The sequence below is a fragment of the Mustela erminea genome, chromosome 17, assembly GCF_009829155.1.
Source record: "Mustela erminea isolate mMusErm1 chromosome 17, mMusErm1.Pri, whole genome shotgun sequence".
Classification (NCBI taxonomy): domain Eukaryota; kingdom Metazoa; phylum Chordata; class Mammalia; order Carnivora; family Mustelidae; genus Mustela; species Mustela erminea.
In genome coordinates this window covers 44,792,583-44,811,595 of record NC_045630.1, presented here as the reverse complement: position 1 = coordinate 44,811,595, position 19,013 = coordinate 44,792,583, and the positions used below count along the sequence as shown (strand labels likewise).

The window sequence follows — 19,013 nt, the reverse complement described above, 5'->3', positions numbered from 1 at the left end:
GCATCTCTCGGGGCATCTGGGAGCCAGGGGAGGCGATGAACTTGAGCTCTGGTCACTTTCTTCATCCAGTGCGGGGACGACCTTCGTCAGGACATGCTGACCCTGCAGATGATTCGCATCATGAGCAAGATCTGGGTCCAGGAGGGGCTGGACATGCGCATGGTCATCTTCCGCTGCTTCTCCACGGGCCGGGGCAGAGGTCAGCTGGGAGTGGGGGTGCTGCGCGCGGGCAGCTGGCGTGGAGGGCTCCCCTTGCCTTATTACTGCCCTCCTCCCCTTCCCCATCTGTGCTTCTCCAGAAAAACAAAACTGGCAAGGTTGTTGCCGTAGAAGCTGTGGGAGGGCATTAATAAAAGGGAAGATAGAGCAGAGAGAGGGGACCTGGAATAAAGTAGAATAGACTTGGTGACGTAACCACCAGACGTGCCGAGTAGACTTCGGGTCCTGATTCAAACCAACCAGGGGCACCTGGGTGGCTCAGTGGTTAACGCCTCTGCCTTCGGCTCAGGTCATGATCCCAGGGTCCTGGGATTGAGCCCCACGTTGGGCTCTCTGCTCTGCAGGGAGCCTGCTTCCTCCTCTCTCTCTGCCTGCCTCTCTGCCTCCTTGTGATCTCTGTCTGTCAAATACATAAATAAAATCTTTAAAAAACAAACAAACAAACAAACAAAAAAACCCCAACCAGCTGTGAAAAGGTATTATTTTGAGACCAGAGGGGGAAATGTAAGTATAGACTGGGTTAAAGAATGATCGATAATTTTGGGGATGTGCTAATGGCCTTGGTGGTTATGTCCTTGTTAGTTGTACTTGAAATATTTATGAGTAAAATGACGTGTCTGGGATTTCTAAGGGGGCGCCTGGCGGGCTTAGTCGGTAGAGCTTGTGACCCAGGGTTGTGAGTTCAAGCCCCACACTGGGCTCAAAGTTTACTTAAAAAAAAAAAAAAGAAAAAACGTACTCCAGTAAGAAAGGAAAAAACAGGGTTGGCTGAGTGAAATGGGTAAAAGAAGATCCGTAAAAACAATTTTTGAAACGGGGTGATATACCAACGTCATAAAAGAGATTAAAAACAAAAACAAGTAAATGAGAAAATTCAGGAGAAAGGAACACGAAGATGAAGCCTGGAGTAGACCAATACAGACGTCGTAAAAGAGATTAAAAACAAAACAAGTCAATGAAAGGGGTGATGGTTAGCTGTGAATTCACGATCCCATTCTCTTTATTCATATATGTGTGTGTGTGTGTGTACATATGTATAAAATGTTCATACAGGGCTGCTGGGTGGCTCAGTTGAGCGTCTGCCGTTGGCTCCGGTCGTGATCCCAGGGTCCTGGGATCCAACCCCGAGTCAGGCTCCCTGCTCAGCAGGAAGCCTGCTCCTCCTTCTCCCTCTCCCTGCCTCTCCTGCTGCTTGTGCTCATTTCTCTCTGTCAAATAAATCAATAAAATCTTTTAAAAAATGTTCATACATATATAGGAATAATTATTCATAAACATTGTTCATATATATATATATATATATATATATATAGACACACGCATGCACATATATGTGTCTGAAAATACCAACAGTAAAAGTTAGAAACAAAAGAGGAACAGCAGCAATGAACTAGGGAGACCAAAGGGCCCCGCAGTGTCCCAGCGTGGAATATGAGGCTTGGGAATGGTATTCCTCCTCCTGCTGTCCTTTGCCCCTGATTATCAGACTTTGTCCGAATATCCTCGGGCTTCATTTATAGGGAAGCATCCCGCAAGGCTCCCGTAGTTGCCCCCCACCCAGTCCCCTTGCCTCTGCTTGGGAGCGCCCCACCAATGCCCCCTCTCACAGGGATGGTGGAGATGATCCCCAATGCCGAGACGCTGCGGAAAATCCAGGTGGAGCACGGCGTGACCGGCTCCTTCAAGGACCGGCCCCTGGCAGACTGGCTGCAGAAGCACAACCCCGGGGAGGACGAGTACGAGAAGGTAGGATTGGGGGTTAGGGGGCGGGGTGTGGCTGACTCGGGCACATGGCTATGAGAACACAAGGCCTGGACGGGCACAGAGGAGGCAGCTCAGCTGTGTCGGGAGGAAAGAAACCTGCTTGGCTGACAGGTGCCTCTGCATAGCTAGGGTTTGGGTCAAATGACCATGGTAAGTGGACTGAGAAAATCTGCTGGTGTCCAGCTGGGAAACCTCCGTGGGGTTCCCCTGGCAGATGGAGTTTTGGGAGCAGGAGGGGTGGGGGCAGCATTTGAGAAACTGCCTGGATCTCTCCTAATCATGGTTTCTGTTCAGTTTCTCCTGGGCCCTCGGAGGGTATCAGTGGCACTTTTCACCATGTGAATTAAGATTCACTCGGGTGTACGGAGCTGGTTTGGGGCAAGGCTATAAGTAATTAGGAGCCAGGATGAAGGCTGGATAGGAGACAGAGGTCATAGAAAGGGAGGCTGGCCTGTTCCTTAGGTGGAACGTTCCTAGGTGGAAGGGCCTTGGTGGCCTTCTATGGTCCATGGCTGGTCCACAGTTTCATGGTGAGGGAACCAGTCATAATCCCCAGCTTATAAGAGGTAGACTGTAAGTCAGGATGCCCATTTATATCATCGAACTTCCAAGGGACCTCAACACTAATATATATTGATGAGTGCATTTTATCCCAGAGGGGAAACCGATATGGACGGCCGAATCATAATCAGAATGTTTGTTCAGTGAACATCTAATTAGGTGATCGTAGATGGCTTAAACGTTTGCGATCACCAGGATTTAATTCCTGGCCTGCTGTGCTCTCTTTGTATTCTCCTGCGGCTCCTCAGCTCTTAACACTTTAAGTACCACCCGTTTGTTGATGTCTTCCAAAGCCATTCCCTCCTCTCTCCCTCGAGCTTTGTGCTCTAAGCCACCTGGTTGGGGAGGTCACTCCTTGAACTTCACCCATACCTCAAACTCAGTAGAGACAAACCTGAGCTTTCTGTCTCCCCTTTTCTTGAAGCCCGCTTTTTGTGTGTTTCCTGCCAGTAAATGGTGTGAGCCTCTGTGTCGTCCCCCAAGACAGAGCCATGAGTCTCCTTGACAGTTCCTTCTGGCTCGCTTCTGCTCTACCAAGCCCTGTTGATTCTTCTCTCCCAGCATCTCTCACATCTGTCCACTTCTTTCCATTCCTTTCAGCTATCTGCTGTCCCTGAACCACTGGAATGCTTCTCCTTCTGTTGCCATCCTCTGCTTGAAGTCAGAGGTGGCTTTTTCAATAAAGTATAAAACCGCTCCTGTCACTCCTTTGCTCTAGGTTCCTCGAAGGCTCCCTGTGTCCTAAAAGATAGGTCCAGCATCCACAGCATGGCACAACATAGCGTTGTAATCCTGCCCGGCCCACGCCTGCAGTCCCGTCCACAGCACCTCCCCTCTTAACGATAACTTACTCCCCAGCCTAGGAGAGTCCTATTTCCCTGATACCTTTAAGGTGGTAGTGTTCCTTCTGCCCGGAAAGCCAGGTGTTCCCCTCCCCATCCCTCAAAACCCACCCTCTCTACATTGCCAATCTCGAGGCTCTCTACCCTTGGACAGGAGGCATATGGATTCTTTCCAACTGGCCCTCTACCCCACTACAGTGTTTTCTTTAGGTCTGACATGGCCACCACACAGAGGCACTGTGCTTGCTGCTGGACTTATGTCATAATAAGCATGGCAGAAGGATGCATGACAAGAACGCATAGAGACATTGGTCTGTGTCTTTGTGTTTAATGTCAGCCTTCCAAAGGCAGCCTGTCAGCTCGTCTCGGCTTTCTGCTAGGGTAGCGCTGGTGGTTTCTTCAGCTGACTTCCAGTAGGAAAGAACTAGAACCGTCTGTCTCCTGGCCACTTCCTGAGCAGAGAGAGTTGCCCACATCCCTCAAGTAAAAACCCCTTAAATCAGGAGAGCTCCCTTGGTCTGGCGAGACTTGCGGCAGCGGACACTCCGCCTAACTTAGGTGATGAGACCGAAGTCATTTACGCACAGTCAGGGAGCTCCTGTGAGTCAAGACAGCATGCGTTCCCTGTAGGGCCACCTGGCTGGGTCAGTCGGTAGCGCATGTATGCAACTCTTGATCCTCGGGGTTGTGGGTTCGAGCGCCACATTGGGTGTAGAGATTACTTCAGAATAAAATCTTAGAAAAAAAAGAAAAGAAAAAGGTTACATTCCAGCTGGAAAGAATGTCTGTGGCAGGAAGATAAGTTGGTGGAGATGAAGGTCACGACCGGGAAGTGACAGGTTGTACTCCTGACTGAGTGGCTTGTTTTCATTCATCTATTTCCCTGTCCTGGAAATCGTCCTTTCCTTCCAGAAGGTGCATTCTGTGATCTCTTTGCAGACTTTCTGTTCTTAGAGTCCTGTGGACTCGCCAGCTGATTTAATTAGACAAGGGACTGGGCGGGGGATTCCGTGCGGCTAGTTTTGACACAGGCCTTGCGGATGCCCAAGAAGCTGCCGGGAGCTAAGACCCCTGGACCCCGGGGAGAGAAAAGACTGAGCGCTGGCTGAATGAGGGTGGCAAGTGGGGCTGTCGGGGGGCTCAGAGGGGGAGGAGTCTGCGGGAGCTGGGAGGGCCTGGGACTCCCCGCCCTGAAGGATGGGGAGGAATATGCAGAGAGAGACAAGGAGGGCACGCATTCTCTATCTGGGAAGCTTTCTCTCATTCTCAAGTCTGTACATTTCCTTGTTGGCAATGCCATTCTCCCCCTCTGCTGATGAGTCGTGAATTCTTAGAAATTCTATAAACCTCGCAAAGAGGATTCAGAGGGTGAAAGGTAGCCATTTGCTAATTTCATTTTATGTATTTCTTAGATAAGGGGACAGATGTTGACCAGATGAAATTAGGTGGCCCTAACCCCTTAGCCCCTCCCCACCTCCTGCTTTGTACTTAAAAATATCCCTCACACAGTTTACCAACTAGAGATGTCTGATTCTCAAGTGTAAACCCGCCCCCACCCCACCCCACAGGAGTGTGAAACTGCCTCAGCTCTTCTTCGGGGGTGAAGTGACTTTAATTAGATTAGCACTTAGCCGCTACCAAGAACCCTGGGAATGGGAGATGTCTATGGGGCGGGGAGAAGCCTGGAGAATTCTGAGCTGAGTCAGGAAGGGACCTGGAAGTTGGCTGCCTCGGGGCCGTGCTTGAGTTGAGACGGTCACAAGCGTTTGGGACATCCATCTTCCTGTCCATTAGGGTCGCGTCAGTCGGGGCTGCTCAAGTCGGGGCTCCCAGGCGAGTTCACTGTCTTTGCAGCCGGTTTCCCTAGAAGAAGGAGAAGAATGGCAGATAGAGTGGTGGAGAGAGACACACCAGCCTTCTGCCTCCTCACAGCCCATAAGACAGGAGAGAGGGGTCTGTGCGTGGGGGGGGGGCGGTGCACACCCATCCCCGATGAAGGCTGACCTGGCTGGTGGGAGGTGCTGCAGGGCTCGTGGTCCCTGGAGTCCCTCCGAGCCCACCTTCTGTCCTCTCCTCTCATCCACCTGCCGCCCCCCCGCACCCGCCCCAAGGCCGTGGAGAACTTCATCTACTCGTGCGCCGGCTGCTGCGTGGCCACGTACGTCTTGGGCATCTGCGACCGGCACAATGACAATATCATGCTGAAGACCACCGGCCACATGTTCCACATAGACTTCGGCCGCTTCCTGGGCCACGCGCAGATGTTCGGCAACATCAAGCGGTAAGGGGTCTGCGGCAGCCAAGCCAGGCTGCGTGTGGAGGCCGGGGAGGTCCGTGGAAGTGGTTCTGAGCGGAACACGGGCCTGTCACAGAAGGGGGCTGCCCTCGAGCCCCTGGGCTGCACGGCTTCGGAGGAGAGAAGCCTGAGAAAGAGGTCAAGTCCCTGGAGGGCCTTCCAGAAGACGGTGGGGACCAGCTCTTCTTCCTCCCCGCTGAGGCCCAAGCAAGGGAAAATGAGCCCTGAGCACAGCCAAAGGGAATACGGTTAGCTCTCCAGGAAAGAAATTACTGATAATGCACAGACAAGGAATCCGTGAAGGACGTCTTTGCGGGTCTTTTGAGATTAAGGTAGAAAAAGCAAAAGGGAAGAGTTAGGGAGAGTACCATCTCTCCAGGTTCCCACAGGTGATGAGGGGAACCATTCCCTGATGCAGCCCACAAGGTGGGGGCTTCCTCCTCCAGGCTGACCTTCTACCTGTATGTTCCCCTTGGCCCAGGGACCGTGCCCCCTTTGTCTTCACCTCGGATATGGCGTATGTCATCAACGGGGGTGACAAGCCTTCCAGCCGCTTCCATGATTTTGTTGACCTTTGCTGCCAAGCCTACAACCTCATTCGCAAGCACACCCACCTCTTCCTCAACCTCCTGGGCCTGGTGAGGAGCTCCGTCCCTTTCTGAACCCCTCCTTCTTACCATCTGACACCACCTTTAAGACTCCCCTGTCTTGCTTCAAAGGATTACTAGAAATCTACTTCTCTGAGGTCTAGATAAAGGCAGGGCCCAGACTACTGGGAACAGTGGTGTCTGCGATGCCTGACGTCCTGCCCCAGCCCCCCCTATTCCTGTGGCCTTCCAGCCACAGCCCACAGCATCCCTCTGCCACCCCCTAGAGGGTTAGAGAGCCTAGTTGTAAAAAAATCTTGCCTTATGGGGGGAAGGAGCAAGCGTTTCTGGTTTTACAGATGCCCGCTTTCCATCTTTGCTTTCCTTCTAGATGTTGTCTTGTGGGATCCCCGAGCTCTCGGACCTGGAGGACCTCAAGTACGTGTATGATGCTCTGAGACCTCAGGACACAGAAGCCAATGCTACCACTTACTTCACCAGGTAATACCCCATGTTCCAGGCCGGCCTCCCCTCCCCCCAGACTCACTCATTTCCAGGCTGCCTGATGGGCAGGAGTAGGGCTAGGGAAATGGGAAAGGCATAGCTCAGGTGGCCACCAACTAGAGTTGACTACGTGTGTTTGTTGTCCTAACTTTGCCTCTGACTTTCTAGGGAAATCCCTTGACTTCTCTGACTCTGTTTCCGGTCCAAATACGGTGCTCCCCTTGGCGTACAGAGCTCTTGTTAACTCTTCTTATTCTCTCCAGTCTCAGTCAGAGACTTTGTTTATGGGACGAACATGGATTTTTCTTAGTCCTCAGCTCTCTGGGTCAGAACCCTTGCACTTACCCAAACACGGAACTCCATGGTTCCATTTTCCCACACTTGGCAATGTTTTTAGGCACACGGTATGAAAGCAAGGAAGTGTCTCTATACTCAACGTCTACAGTTCCGTCTGTGTAGGCGATGCCTCCGTTTATCGTGCACTCTTTTTGACACTTGGCGAACTAGATTTTCTGTGTTGGTCTCACATAGAACCTCTCCCTTTGATCTGAAATCTCTAGAGCGAACAGTGCTTGCTAACTTTCCACGTTGCTGGAGGTCTGCTGTATGTAGACGTTTTCATGCTGACCCTGTGGTAGAATCCCTAACTCCTATGTTGGTTTAACTGTCTTCGGCTCAGTTGGGCAGCGAGGGGAGATAAAACCCCAGGATTCACACGAATAATAGTGCATATCCATCCAGAAATAGGATTCTGTCTGAGCTGGGTGTCAGGCGCCGGTGTTAGCGGGTACTTACTGAGATCGCCGTGTCCAGGCAGCGGGGACCTGGGTCCATGCTTACACCCTTTTCTTCCCATCCTCCTGCGCCAACAGGTTGATTGAATGCAGCCTGGGTAGTGTAGCCACAAAGCTCAATTTTTTCATCCATAACCTGGCTCAGATGAAGTTCACGGGCTCAGATGACCGGCTGACCCTTTCCTTCGCCCCCCGAACACACACGCTCAAGAGCTCTGGCCGCATCAGTGATGTTTTTCTCTGCCGCCATGAGAAGATTTTCCACCCCAACAAGGGCTACGTAAGTGCTTTTTCCGGTCTGACCCTGTCTTGCTCCCCACCTCCTCCAGCGTATTGGGGTTCTGTCTCTTCACATCCGGGCAGTGACCGCTGCAGTTGGGAGCGGTTGCAGACCAAGCTTTTCCCCTGTCCCAGTGGGCTGCTGGACTCAGGGAGCTGAGTTGCATGGTAGTTGCCTCTGGGTCAAGGGTCCTACGAAACTATGCGGGCCATCTTTGCTTTCGGATTCCTGCAAGTGTACTGTCTATCATCTTCTGCTTTGGAGATGTGTTTTCCCTTTTCCTTCAGGAATGTGGGCTCCCCTAACACACACACACACACACACACACACACACACACATACACACTCCCGTTCCCTCTTCTGTTCCCTTACCCACTCCCTTCATTGGGTGCACAGTATTTGGCACATATTCTCTAAGACTTGGACCTTTGCAGGTTTATGTGGTAAAGGTGATGCGAGAGAACGCCCACGAGGCCACTTACATCCAACGGACGTTTGAGGAGTTCCAGGAATTACACAATAAGCTACGGCTGCTCTTCCCTTCTTCCCAGCTTCCCAGGTAGCTGCCCCTTTCCTCTCCGCAGAGGGGATCCTAGGGAGGGAGAAGGGTCCTAGATGGCCGGACCCAAGATGGGCTTGGTTTTCTTGGCCTGGTAATGAGCGTGGTAACACTGCGCCCCCTGCTGGCTGAGGTCTCCTGACCCGCTCAGTCCAGCCTTGAAACACCAGCTTGGGTCCACCTGCCTGGAGAGAAAACAGGGGCTAAAGGCAGAGAACTAACTATGGATCTTGAGATGTTTCAAAGTTTCTTGTCTTTTAGAGAGTAAAAGATAAGTAGATAAAATTTGGCACATATATGTGACGGAATATTACTAAGTCTTAAAAAAAAGGAACTTTTGACACCTGCTACAACAGGGGTGAACCTCGAGGACATTATGCTCCGTGAAATACGCCAGTTACAAAGAGACAAATACGTGTAATATTCCCCTTATATGAGTTTCTAGAGTAGGCAGAGCCCTAGAGACCAAAAGCAGAATGGTGGTCACCAGGGCTTGGAGGGAGGCAGGGGAGGGAGGACTAGGGAGCTGTTTAATGGGTGCAGAGTTTTAGTTGTACGAGCTGAAGGAGTTCTGGAGATGGATGGGTGACAGTCGCACAGCCATGTGTGTTTCTAATGCCACTGAACGTAAGGGTTGCAATGGTAAATTTTATGTCTGTGTATGCCCACACACATTTTTTTAAAAGGAATTTTCAGATGAATTTTTTACCCTGATGGGGAAAACTGCAGGCTCCTCCAGAGCCCCAAGGCACCCCTGCGGGAGCCCTAGGACTCTGGCCCCCAGCTTGGTTTTCTCGTCTGGGGTTCCTGGAACTGCCCCGGGGAGCCGAGGGAGGAATGGGGCCGGCTGCTGAGAAATGTGGGTCAGCTCGCTGACAGTGCAAATGAAATGTGACAAAAGCCTGCCGCCTCTTCGTCTTCTTTTCCTTTCTTGCCTCTCCTGCGTTCCCACGGCCCACCTGCCTCGCCAGCTTCCCTAGTCGCTTCGTGATTGGCCGCTCGCGGGGAGAGGCGGTGGCCGAGCGGCGGAGGGAGGAGTTAAACCGCTACATCAGGCACTTGACCCATGAAGCCCCCGAGGTGGCCGAGGTGGGTGGGCTCTCCTCTGTTCTGGGCTGTTGGAGGTGCTGGGGCGGGGTGGGATGGGGTGGGGTGGGGTGCCCCCTGGCGGTCAAGGACGGGACTTGGCTCTTAGGATGTGTCTCACTCTGCGGAGGAGAAGGGGTCTAAGAGAGGAAAGGCAGGAGAAAGGGGGGAAGGAAAGAAGCGGAACGGAGGGTCTTGGCTCCCGCCTTTTGGGCCGTTCCCTTAAACGCAGTGAAAGCAGGCCGCTGGGCACACGGAGAGACATTTATGAGACAGACAGGTATCAGAAGCGATCCTAGCCTGCTAGGAGTGATCAGAATCTTGGGCAGGAAGGGCTTTTTTTTTTTTTCTTTTCTTTTTCTTTTTTCTTTCTCTTCTTGAAGAAAGGGAGTTTTTTGAGCACGTTGAGTGTGTGTATTTGCCCCCCAATGTTTTTTTAAGCAAATGGTATTACAGTTTGTTATTATAATGGGCGTAAAAACAAAGTCATCAGGAGTTCCAACCCCTGACAGACCATCTCATCCTCTTTCCATCTTTCCTTCCTGTCTGTCTGTATGCACATGTTTCATACTGGTCATGGCTTCAGGATCACTCTATAAAGTATTTTCCACTTAGCATTTATAGTAAGCATAACTTTAAATACCTGTACCAAATGAATACTTTGACTGGCAATACCCAAATCTCCTTAACCATTTGCTTCTTTTTTTTTTTTTTTTAAGATTTTATTTGTTTATTTGACAGAGAGAGATCACAAATAGGCAGAGAGGCAGAGAGGGAAGCAGACTTCCTGCTGAGCAGAGAGCCCGATGCGGGACTCGAGCCCAGGACCCTGAGATCATGACCTGAGCCGAAGGCAGAGGCTTAACCCATGGAGCCACCCAGGCGCCCCAACCATTTGCTTCTTGAGTGGTAGTTAGAGTATGTCCATTTTTCCCCCCACTGTTAATGCTAGGTAGGTATTTTCACACATTTAGTTTTTGTTTTCTCTAACACAGTTAGGAAACAGTCCCAAGAATGGTCATAGTCTCTGCTGGCTCAGATATTTCTCTGCTTAAAAGTTGTATGTGTGTCCATGGGGAAGGGCACAGCAGAGAAGAACAGACTGCTTTCCACCCAATGTAACCTAGGTTTTTTTGTTTGTTTTTTTTTTTTTTTCCCTTTTTAAAAAACTTTTTATTAGGAGGGCTTTCAAACAGAAAAGCAGAGAAGCAGTACAATGTGTGCCTAAATGGCCATCATCAAAACAGTTAACATTTTGCCATATTTGCTTATTTTTGCATGAAGTGTTTTAAATTCAGTCAGAGACATCATGACATTCTATCCATAAGTAGTCACTATGCAACTCTGAAAAATAAAGATGTATTCATATAGAACTACAGTAGATACAGCATATCACCCTGTATGTAGTCCGTATTCAGAGTTTCCCTGCCATCCCTAAAATTGTTTTTGCAGTTGGTTGGTTTGAGCCATGATCCAAACAAGAAGGGCATACTACCTTTGGTTGTTCCATTTCATAGGCCTCTTGTAATCTGGAACTGTCCCCTCCCCCTTTTTTTTTAATGGGGCCATTGTCTTATTGAAGAATGACTCTGTCTCCGATTTCATTTCAGTGTGATTTGGTGTACACCTTCTTTCACCCCCTGCCCCGAGATGAGAAGGCTGCGGGCACCAGCCCAGCTCCCAAGTCCTCAGGTACGCTGCCTTCTCCTGCCAACCTCTCTGAGCTATTCCCAGGGGTAGTTTCTCCTGCCCCCACCCCTTCCCAGTTCTCTTCCCTTGACTCGTCTCTTTGCTTACTGGCTAGAAGATCTGGTTTCCCACTGAGGCTGTGGGGCCCATAGCTCCTCACGCAGGTGTCCCGGGGTCATGATATTCAGCTGATTACACGCACACATTGCATAAACCATCTCAACCCAGTTCTAAGTCATGTTCACAGATATCACTTGGCAGTTCCCCCATGGGTATCAGGAACCCACTGGGAAGATATGGGGGTGGTGGGTGGAGAGAAGAAAACAGAAACATCTGCCTGGCACCAGATGGGGACAAAACTGGCCTCATGACCTTCCTTGCATTTCTTTGTCCCTATAGACAGCTCATGGGCCCGGCCTGTCGGGAAGGTGGGCGGGGAGGTGAAGCTGTCCATCTCCTACAAAAACAATAAACTCTTCATTATGGTGATGCATATTCGGGGCTTGGTAAGTAGATGCATAGTCTTCATTTGGTTCTCAATCTTTCTTGTGGTACTTTTCCAGCTTTGGTACATAGCCTAATTACGCTGAGCCTTTTTTCTTTTTTTTTTTTTTTTTAAAGAATTTTATTTATGGGGTGCCTGGGTGGCTCAGTGGGTTAAGCCTCTGCCTACGGCTCAGGTCATGATCTCAGGAACTTGGGATCGAGCCCCACATCGGGCTCTCTGCACAGCAGGGAGCCTGCTCCTCTCTCTCTCTCTCTCTGCCTGCCTCTCTGCCTACTTGTGATCTCTGTCTGTTGAATAAATAAATAAAAATCCTAAAAAGAAAAGAAAAGATTTTATTTATTGGGGCACCTGGGTGGCTCGGTGGGTTAAAGCCTCTGCCTTCCGCTCAGGTCATGATCTCAGAGTCCTGGGATCAAGCCCGGCATCAGGCTCTCTGCTCAGCAGGGAGCCTGCTTCCTCCTCTCTCTCTCTGCCTGCCTCTCTGCCTATTGCGATCTCTGTCTGTCAAATAAATAAATAAAATATTAAAAAAAAAAGAAGAATGTTATTTATTTGAGAGAGTGAGAACACAAGCAGTTGAGGGTGTGGGAGAGGGGGAAAGGAGAAACAGCCCGACATGGGGCTCGATTCCCGGACCCCAGGATCATGATCTGAGCCAATGGCAGACATTTAACCGACAGAGCCACCCAGGTGCCCCTACTCTGAGCCTTACTGAAATGAAGATAATGTTGGTATAGTTAGGGGGGCTTAAATGGAAGAGTGCATACAGATTGTGGTAAATGCTCCGGCAAGCAGTGCAACAGAGGACAGATATTGGGCTGGAGCAAAGTCGTGGCACTTTTATAAAGAGGGGTCAAGGAAGCCCTCCTTGGTGAGGAGGTATTCAAGCACAGAAGGAAGGAGGTGAGGATTGTTTCGGGTGGAGGAAGCAGTTAAGTCCGAAAGCCCTGAGTCAGGAGCCTGCCTGGGGTGTGTCGGGAAGTGCTCCGGGCTGTTGTGGCTGGAGACTGTGGAGCAGAGCGGGGAAGAGCGGCTGATGGGGTTGGAGAGAGCCCTGCGGACCAGAGCCCGGGTCCCACTGAGCCCTGTGGACCAGAGCCCGGGTCCCCCGGGTCCCACAGTCGGGACCGTGGCTCTTACCCTGAGTAAGACAGGAACCCTGGGAAGGTTTTTGAGCAGAGGCAGGACAAGATCTAGTTTAAGTTTTAAGAGGATCAGGCCGGCTGAAGCCCTAATTGGCTGGCCTCCAGCAAGCAGCTTCATCTCTGGCTCCTCCTCCACCTCTTGGAGTTTACCCGGATCCAATGACAAAGTAGATAAAGACATTGGGCCAGGCAGGAAGATATATAGGGACGTGATGGCTCAGCCAAAACAGACCAAGGGACAGCATGCCTGGAGCATTTGAGTGAAAAGTATAGACTGGGTATTACAGGCGATCAGGTTGATGTTTTGGTAGGATGCCTCCTGTGGCCATGGGAGAGATTTCTCTCAGAGTGGAGTGAGCTGGGTAGCCCATTCCTGTGCCTCACAAGAAGCCAGGCTTTGGGGAGAAGAGTCTGGATCTGGGGGTGATCACAGGAATGGCGATAAAGACACAGACCTAGGAATCGTCTTCTCTCTTTTTTTTTTTTTTTTTAATTTTTAAATTTTTCATTCCCTTTGTAGCAACTGCTGCAGGACGGGAATGACCCGGACCCCTATGTGAAGATTTACCTCCTCCCTGACCCTCAGAAAACCACGAAGAAGAAAACCAAAGTGGCCCGGAAAACCTGCAACCCCACCTACAATGAGATGGTGGGTGGGGAACGAGCCGGGCTAGGGCGGGGCTTAGCCGACTGCACCTGTTTGTGGAAATCAAGTCCATTTCATTTCATTTGTTTGTGGCTCCACCCGTCCATTTCAGTGTCCTCTGTGGCTGCTGTTCACAGTTACAGCCGCATGATTGCATCCTGGTGACAGAGACCAGATCGTAGGGCCTCAAAAGCCTAAAATGTTTCCTATCAGGCCCTTTCCGTAAACAAGTTTGCTGGCCCTGAGGATCGGGATTCCACAGCCGGAGCGTGGCCTCGGCCCTGTCCCACGGGGTGGCGGGGAGGAGTCCCTGGCCGATAAGCAGTGACCCCGATAAGCAGTGGCCCCTTACCTGCCTGACCTCCGTAAAGTTTTTTAAAGCTCTGCTCAGGTTCCGAATATCTTCTCTGTCCCCTTCGATTGTGGTCGGACAGCTCCGTGGTCTCAGCCTCAGCCGGATCAAACCTCCCACAGCCCTAAGCGTCTCCCTCTTCTGTTCCCTCTCTTCTCCATCTGGGCGCTTGCAGCTGGTGTACGATGGGATCCCCAAGGGAGACCTGCAGCAGCGGGAGCTACAGCTGAGTGTGCTGAGCGAGCAAGGATTCTGGGAGAACGTTCTCCTCGGGGAGGTGCACATCCGTCTGCGAGAGCTGGACCTGGCCCAGGAGAAGACTGGCTGGTTTGCACTGGGGTCTCGAAGTCACGAGACCTTGTGAGCCCAGCAGAGCCCTCCCTCCTCCCCTCTCCCCTCCCAGGACCCTAGGCTGCTGGGGGAGCTAAGGGAGAGGACTCTTCCCCCGGCTTCAGGTGTCCTTTCCTTGCCAAGGGGCAGCGCCCTTGGCGGGCCTCCTCTCTGTCCAGGCGGATCGGGCCTCCGTGACAGAAAGGAGGGAGAGTAAGATGCTCTCTGCTGTCCCCTCCTCTGCCGAGTGAACTTGGGTTGGTCGTGATGAGCAGCCCCTTGGAGGCTGTGAGGTGGAGCAAAGTTTTTAAGTTTACCTTGTGTCAAGGGAGCAATGCCTGGTTTGGGGTGAGTGGGGGTGGGGTGGTGTATGAAGTAGCATTTGGGGGGAGGGGGGATGGATTATCTTTATTTTATTTTTAAAAAATGAAATAGTAATGTTGTCCTGACTGGACAGGAAGCCTCGTGAGAAGGGACTTCACATATGCCTCGGAAGGCAAGAGTGGCAGACTATTTGGACTTTTTGTATGATTAAGGTTCTTATTGGACTTTTTCTTAGGTTCCTGTTTCGTTCACTTGTCTGTTCTTCGTTTTTGCTTTTCTGTCTGTTAGGACTTACTTGGGGAGGGGCCCAGTGGGTCCTCGGTTAGAGCCCTCCCTCTCAGAGGGCAGGTCGGGGAGGGGCAGGGAGGGCGGGTGTGCTGGACTGAGGCCTGCGAGGGGCCTTTCTGATTTTGCCTCCAAAGGAGAGCGCTGTGATACCTACGTGTGGAAGGAAGGGCCTTCCGAATGGGCCTTTGCAGAGGGCCTGTATTCAGGGACCTGAGCTCTCTCGGGGAGTTTTTCCTCTCATCTTCCCCTACTTTGCTGGGATTTACCCTGGATACTGTCTTCTATCCCCTCCATTCTCACAGTCCCCCCGGGGACCGTCCTGTCCCTGTGCATATGCTGGGTAGAGGGGGGCTCCTCCGTAAGCCTCTCTCCCTTCTTTTTTCTCCAGCGGGATAGAGTGCTGCCTCTGCTCTCAGATTTGCTTCCACCCAAGGGCGTCCTGGCCCTGGGCAGGGGCCTCTCGGGGCAGATGCGGGCCAGGGCGGAGCCGGTGGAGGGGGTGGAATCCATCACCGGCCACACCTCTGTTTTTTGAGTGCTGCTTTCCCCAAACTCCATTTCTGTCATATATATTTTCTTTTGTTTTTGAATAAGAATTTCCCTCATTCTGTGGGGCCATAAACCTATTTAGTCTGGAGCCCAAGGGATGCCTAAATAGAGGAGAGGAGCCTGGGGTGGGGAATGATGTTCTTTGGTTGCGAGGAGCCTGGAGTGAGGGTGCGGTTGATCCCCTGGAGCTGGTCTGGGAGGGAGAGACAAGGCTGTTAGACTCCTCATCCTCTCCCAGATGGATCCGAGTCACTCCTGCTCTTTACTGCAGACATTGTACTCCTTGGAAAAAGAGGGAGAGACTTCGAATTTGATAGGAACTTTTTAAACCAGACTTGGCTGCATGTAGCCCCACGATGGGGGCATGGAGGTAATCGGGCGTACCCTCACCCGTCCGTCCCCAGCTTCCTTGTAGGCTCCAAGGATCAGAAATTCCCCCGTTGCTGACTCATTCCATAGCTGGAGAAAGAAGCTCCATTCACAGAAGCCACAGGGTAGCAAGGAAATCTAAACTTTTCTTTTTAGGTTCAAACTGTCAAGGATCAGGTTGCCACTGTCGGGAAGGGGGTGGGGGAAGTCGGGACAGGAGTGGAACTTCTCCAGATGAACGGACCATAGTTGCGTTACTGGCTCTTTGCCCGAAGCTCATTTTATTTTGCCCTTCTGTGCCCCTGACTTACAGAGATCTGTGTACTGTACCCACTTCCCAGATGTCCTTGTATCTGCTACTTTCTCTGGAATTGTATTTTCTAATAAATGACATTTGAGAAAAACAAAACTAGCGTTTTTGAGATCGGTCCATGTTTTTGATGAAAACAGCCGGTATACAAGATGAGATACGAATGGCTGGTGGTCTTATAAATGGTGCCGCTCAGATGCACTGGTCCCCTGCATGGGGCATTTCACATTCGTCAGCCAGACCTACCCTCAAAGCAGCCCCGTCAGGTGAATGGTATCCCCATTTCACTGATGAAGAAACAGAGGCTCGGAGAGAGTCAGGGATTTGCCCAAGGACACAGCCATTCAGCCTTGGGTCTGGAATTTGAACATAGGAATGACCCCAAACCTGGGGCAATCTTATAGGTAATCTTTATTACGGTCCCTTACATTGGCGTAGTATTTGTTAGTTTTCAGAGTGTTCTGTATTATAAGTGATGTCATTTTTCATTACAGCTGCTGTGGAAAGTCAGTATGGTTCATTCATGCATTCTGTCAACAAACATTTACTGTGTTTACCAGTGCTACCTGGTGGCAGGCCCCTATTCACAAAGAATACAGCTCCCGGAGTTGTGCACTGGGCCCTGGACAACATACCAGGTTGAGGGTCCCAAAGATAAATCAGGACAATCTCTGCGTTTAAGAAGTCTACTGCCAGAGTGCCTGGGTGGCTCAGTGGGTTAAGCCTCTGCCTTCGGCTCAGGTCATGATCTCAGGGTCCTGGGATCGAGCCCTGCATCTGGTTCTCTGCTCAGTGGGAAGCCTGCTTCCCTCTCTCTGCCTGCCTCTCTTCCTTCTTGTGATCTCTCTCTCTGTCAAATAAATAAATAAAATCTTTAAGAAAAGAAGTCGACTGCCTAGTGATATTTAGCCAACCATGTTTTATAAAAGAGGAAACTGAACCTCTGAGATGGGTTATGACTATGAAGTCACAAGAGCAGAACCGTGGCCCGGAACGGAACTCGTCAAGTGGAAGGAGGCCATGTGACCCTTGTTAAGCATTTCACCCAGTTGTCAAAACTCTCCAGTGGGGTATCCTGTTTCACCCTGGGAAGTTCTGTGGGGGCTTCCAAGGGATTTCCAGGAGTAAACAGTAGTTAAGAAGTTACCTATCTTGCCGGGTTTCCAAGTGGTTTTGAGATGTCACTGCGGTTCTGGACAAGTCCCAAGGGGCCTTTTTAAAAGTTAGAACTTGAATCTGGCAAGTCTTAGTTGAGGAAATTTCTTGGCCAAATGGGGCAGAAATCTGACCGCCCCCCCCAGGGGGTGGGGATGGGAGGTGGGAGTAGAGGCAGAAGGGTTGCTCAGGGAAAAGAAACAAAAGAAGCCCGGGAGGCTGGGTCTTCTGAGTGCAAAGAGAGGTGCCAAGAATGAAATAACCTGACTGGCTGGGATTTGGGAGTAAAGATTATATTGGACTTGAAAGGTCAAAAATGAGGCAGCATTCTTTTTTTTTCTTTCTTTCTTTTTTTTTAAAAATATTTATTTATTTATTGGAGAGAGAGAGAAAGGGAGAGAGCATGAGAAGGGTAAGGGTCAGAGGGAGAAGCAGACTCCCTGCTGAGCAGGGAGCCTAACGCGGGACTCGATCCCTGGACGTGAGGCAGCATTCTTAAGTCGGGAGGTGATTCTGGTGGCTGGACTGTGTCTGAGGGGTCTGTTCAGCCCACCACACTGAGGGCCTTCTCTGGCTTAGGCCGGGTGACCAGGCAGTGTCGCCGTGAAAATGACAAAGATGAGGATCCTGTCCTCAAGGAACTCACTGTCCAGCTAGGGAGGCAGACCCGGGAACAAAGAATTACAGCATGGTGTCTCAGGACGAGGTGGGGGGAAGGGGAGGACCCCGGGCAGGCTGAAGGGGCTTCACAAGGAGACACTTGAGCTGAGCTTTGAAGTCAGTCAGAAGTCCAGATTTTCTTAGTGTGATGGGACTACCCTAGGAAGGTTCTGAGGAACAGACTGAAGTGCTCCAATTTACGTTTCAAAAGGTCATTCTAATTGCCGTCAAAAGACCACACTTTAAAAATGGCGCCCTGGGGTGCCTGGGTGGCTCAGTGGGTTAAGTGGTTAAGCGGTTAAGCCTCTAACTCTTGGTCTCAGCTCAGGTTAGGGTTGTGGAATCGAGCCTCAGACGTTGCACTCAGTTGGGAGTCACTTCTCCCTCTCTCTTCCCCTCTCCTCCTCACTCCCACCCCTGCGCACGTACTCTCAAAAAAATTTAAAAAAATTTTTTTTAAGATTTTATTTATTTATTTGACAGAGAGAGATCACAAGTGGGCAGAGAGGCAGGCAGAGAGAGAGAGGAGGAAGCAGGCTCCCTGCTGAGCAGAGATCCTGATGTGACCTTGAGACGACCTGAGCCAAAGGCAGAGGCTTTAACCCACTGAGCCACCCAGGTGCCCCCACAAAATAAAATCTTTTATTTAAAAAAAAAAAAAAAAAAAAAGGTCATTCTGGCTGTTTGAAGCAAGAATGGAAGCAGCAGAGAAGTCTCTTCCAGAAGTCTAGGAGGGAAATACCATGGTGGGGGTGAGGGTGGATGGTGAGCAGTAGAGAATTCTGGAGAGAATTAGTGGATTCCAAGGTGGAACCGATGGATTCGATGTGGAGTTGAGGGCAAGAGGAACTGAGGGTGACTCCTAAGTTTAGGGCCTTAGCAATAGGTGAGGAGGATGGTGGCAGCCACTGAGGAGCCTGGAGAAGAGGCTTGGCGGAGATGAATGGAGAGTTTTGTTTCGGGAACCTGGCTGGCGCAGTCCATAGAGTCTGTGACTCTCAATCTCGGGGTTGTGAGTTTAAGCCCCATGGAGCCTACCTAATAAGTAAATAAAATTATTTTTTAAAAGAGTTTTGTTTTGATCATGGCCAGTTTGAAATGTGTCGACATCCATGTGGAGAAGCCGGAGAATGGAATCCGAAGCTCCTGGGAGAGGTCAGCCTGGAGTTCAGACATGGACGTCATGTGCAGGAGGT

General features: G+C 50.8%; 1 protein-coding gene across 3 annotated transcripts in view; it reads left to right on the top strand.

The window, feature by feature from the left end:
• The window catches only part of PIK3C2B (phosphatidylinositol-4-phosphate 3-kinase catalytic subunit type 2 beta), a 64,269-nt gene extending 48,168 nt beyond the window's left edge, over positions 1-16,101 (top strand). For all 3 annotated transcript variants that reach the window (XM_032319151.1, XM_032319150.1, XM_032319152.1), the window contains 12 exons: positions 70-199; positions 1,829-1,965; positions 5,498-5,667; positions 6,164-6,320; positions 6,661-6,770; positions 7,646-7,847; positions 8,282-8,406; positions 9,378-9,495; positions 11,103-11,184; positions 11,581-11,687; positions 13,355-13,483; positions 14,008-16,101. In XM_032319151.1, the coding sequence (XP_032175042.1) occupies positions 70-199; positions 1,829-1,965; positions 5,498-5,667; positions 6,164-6,320; positions 6,661-6,770; positions 7,646-7,847; positions 8,282-8,406; positions 9,378-9,495; positions 11,103-11,184; positions 11,581-11,687; positions 13,355-13,483; positions 14,008-14,196 (1,656 nt within the window). In that variant the 3' untranslated portion in view covers positions 14,197-16,101. The remainder of the gene's footprint in view (positions 1-69; positions 200-1,828; positions 1,966-5,497; positions 5,668-6,163; positions 6,321-6,660; positions 6,771-7,645; positions 7,848-8,281; positions 8,407-9,377; positions 9,496-11,102; positions 11,185-11,580; positions 11,688-13,354; positions 13,484-14,007) is intronic.
• The last annotated feature ends 2,912 nt before the right edge of the window (positions 16,102-19,013 follow it).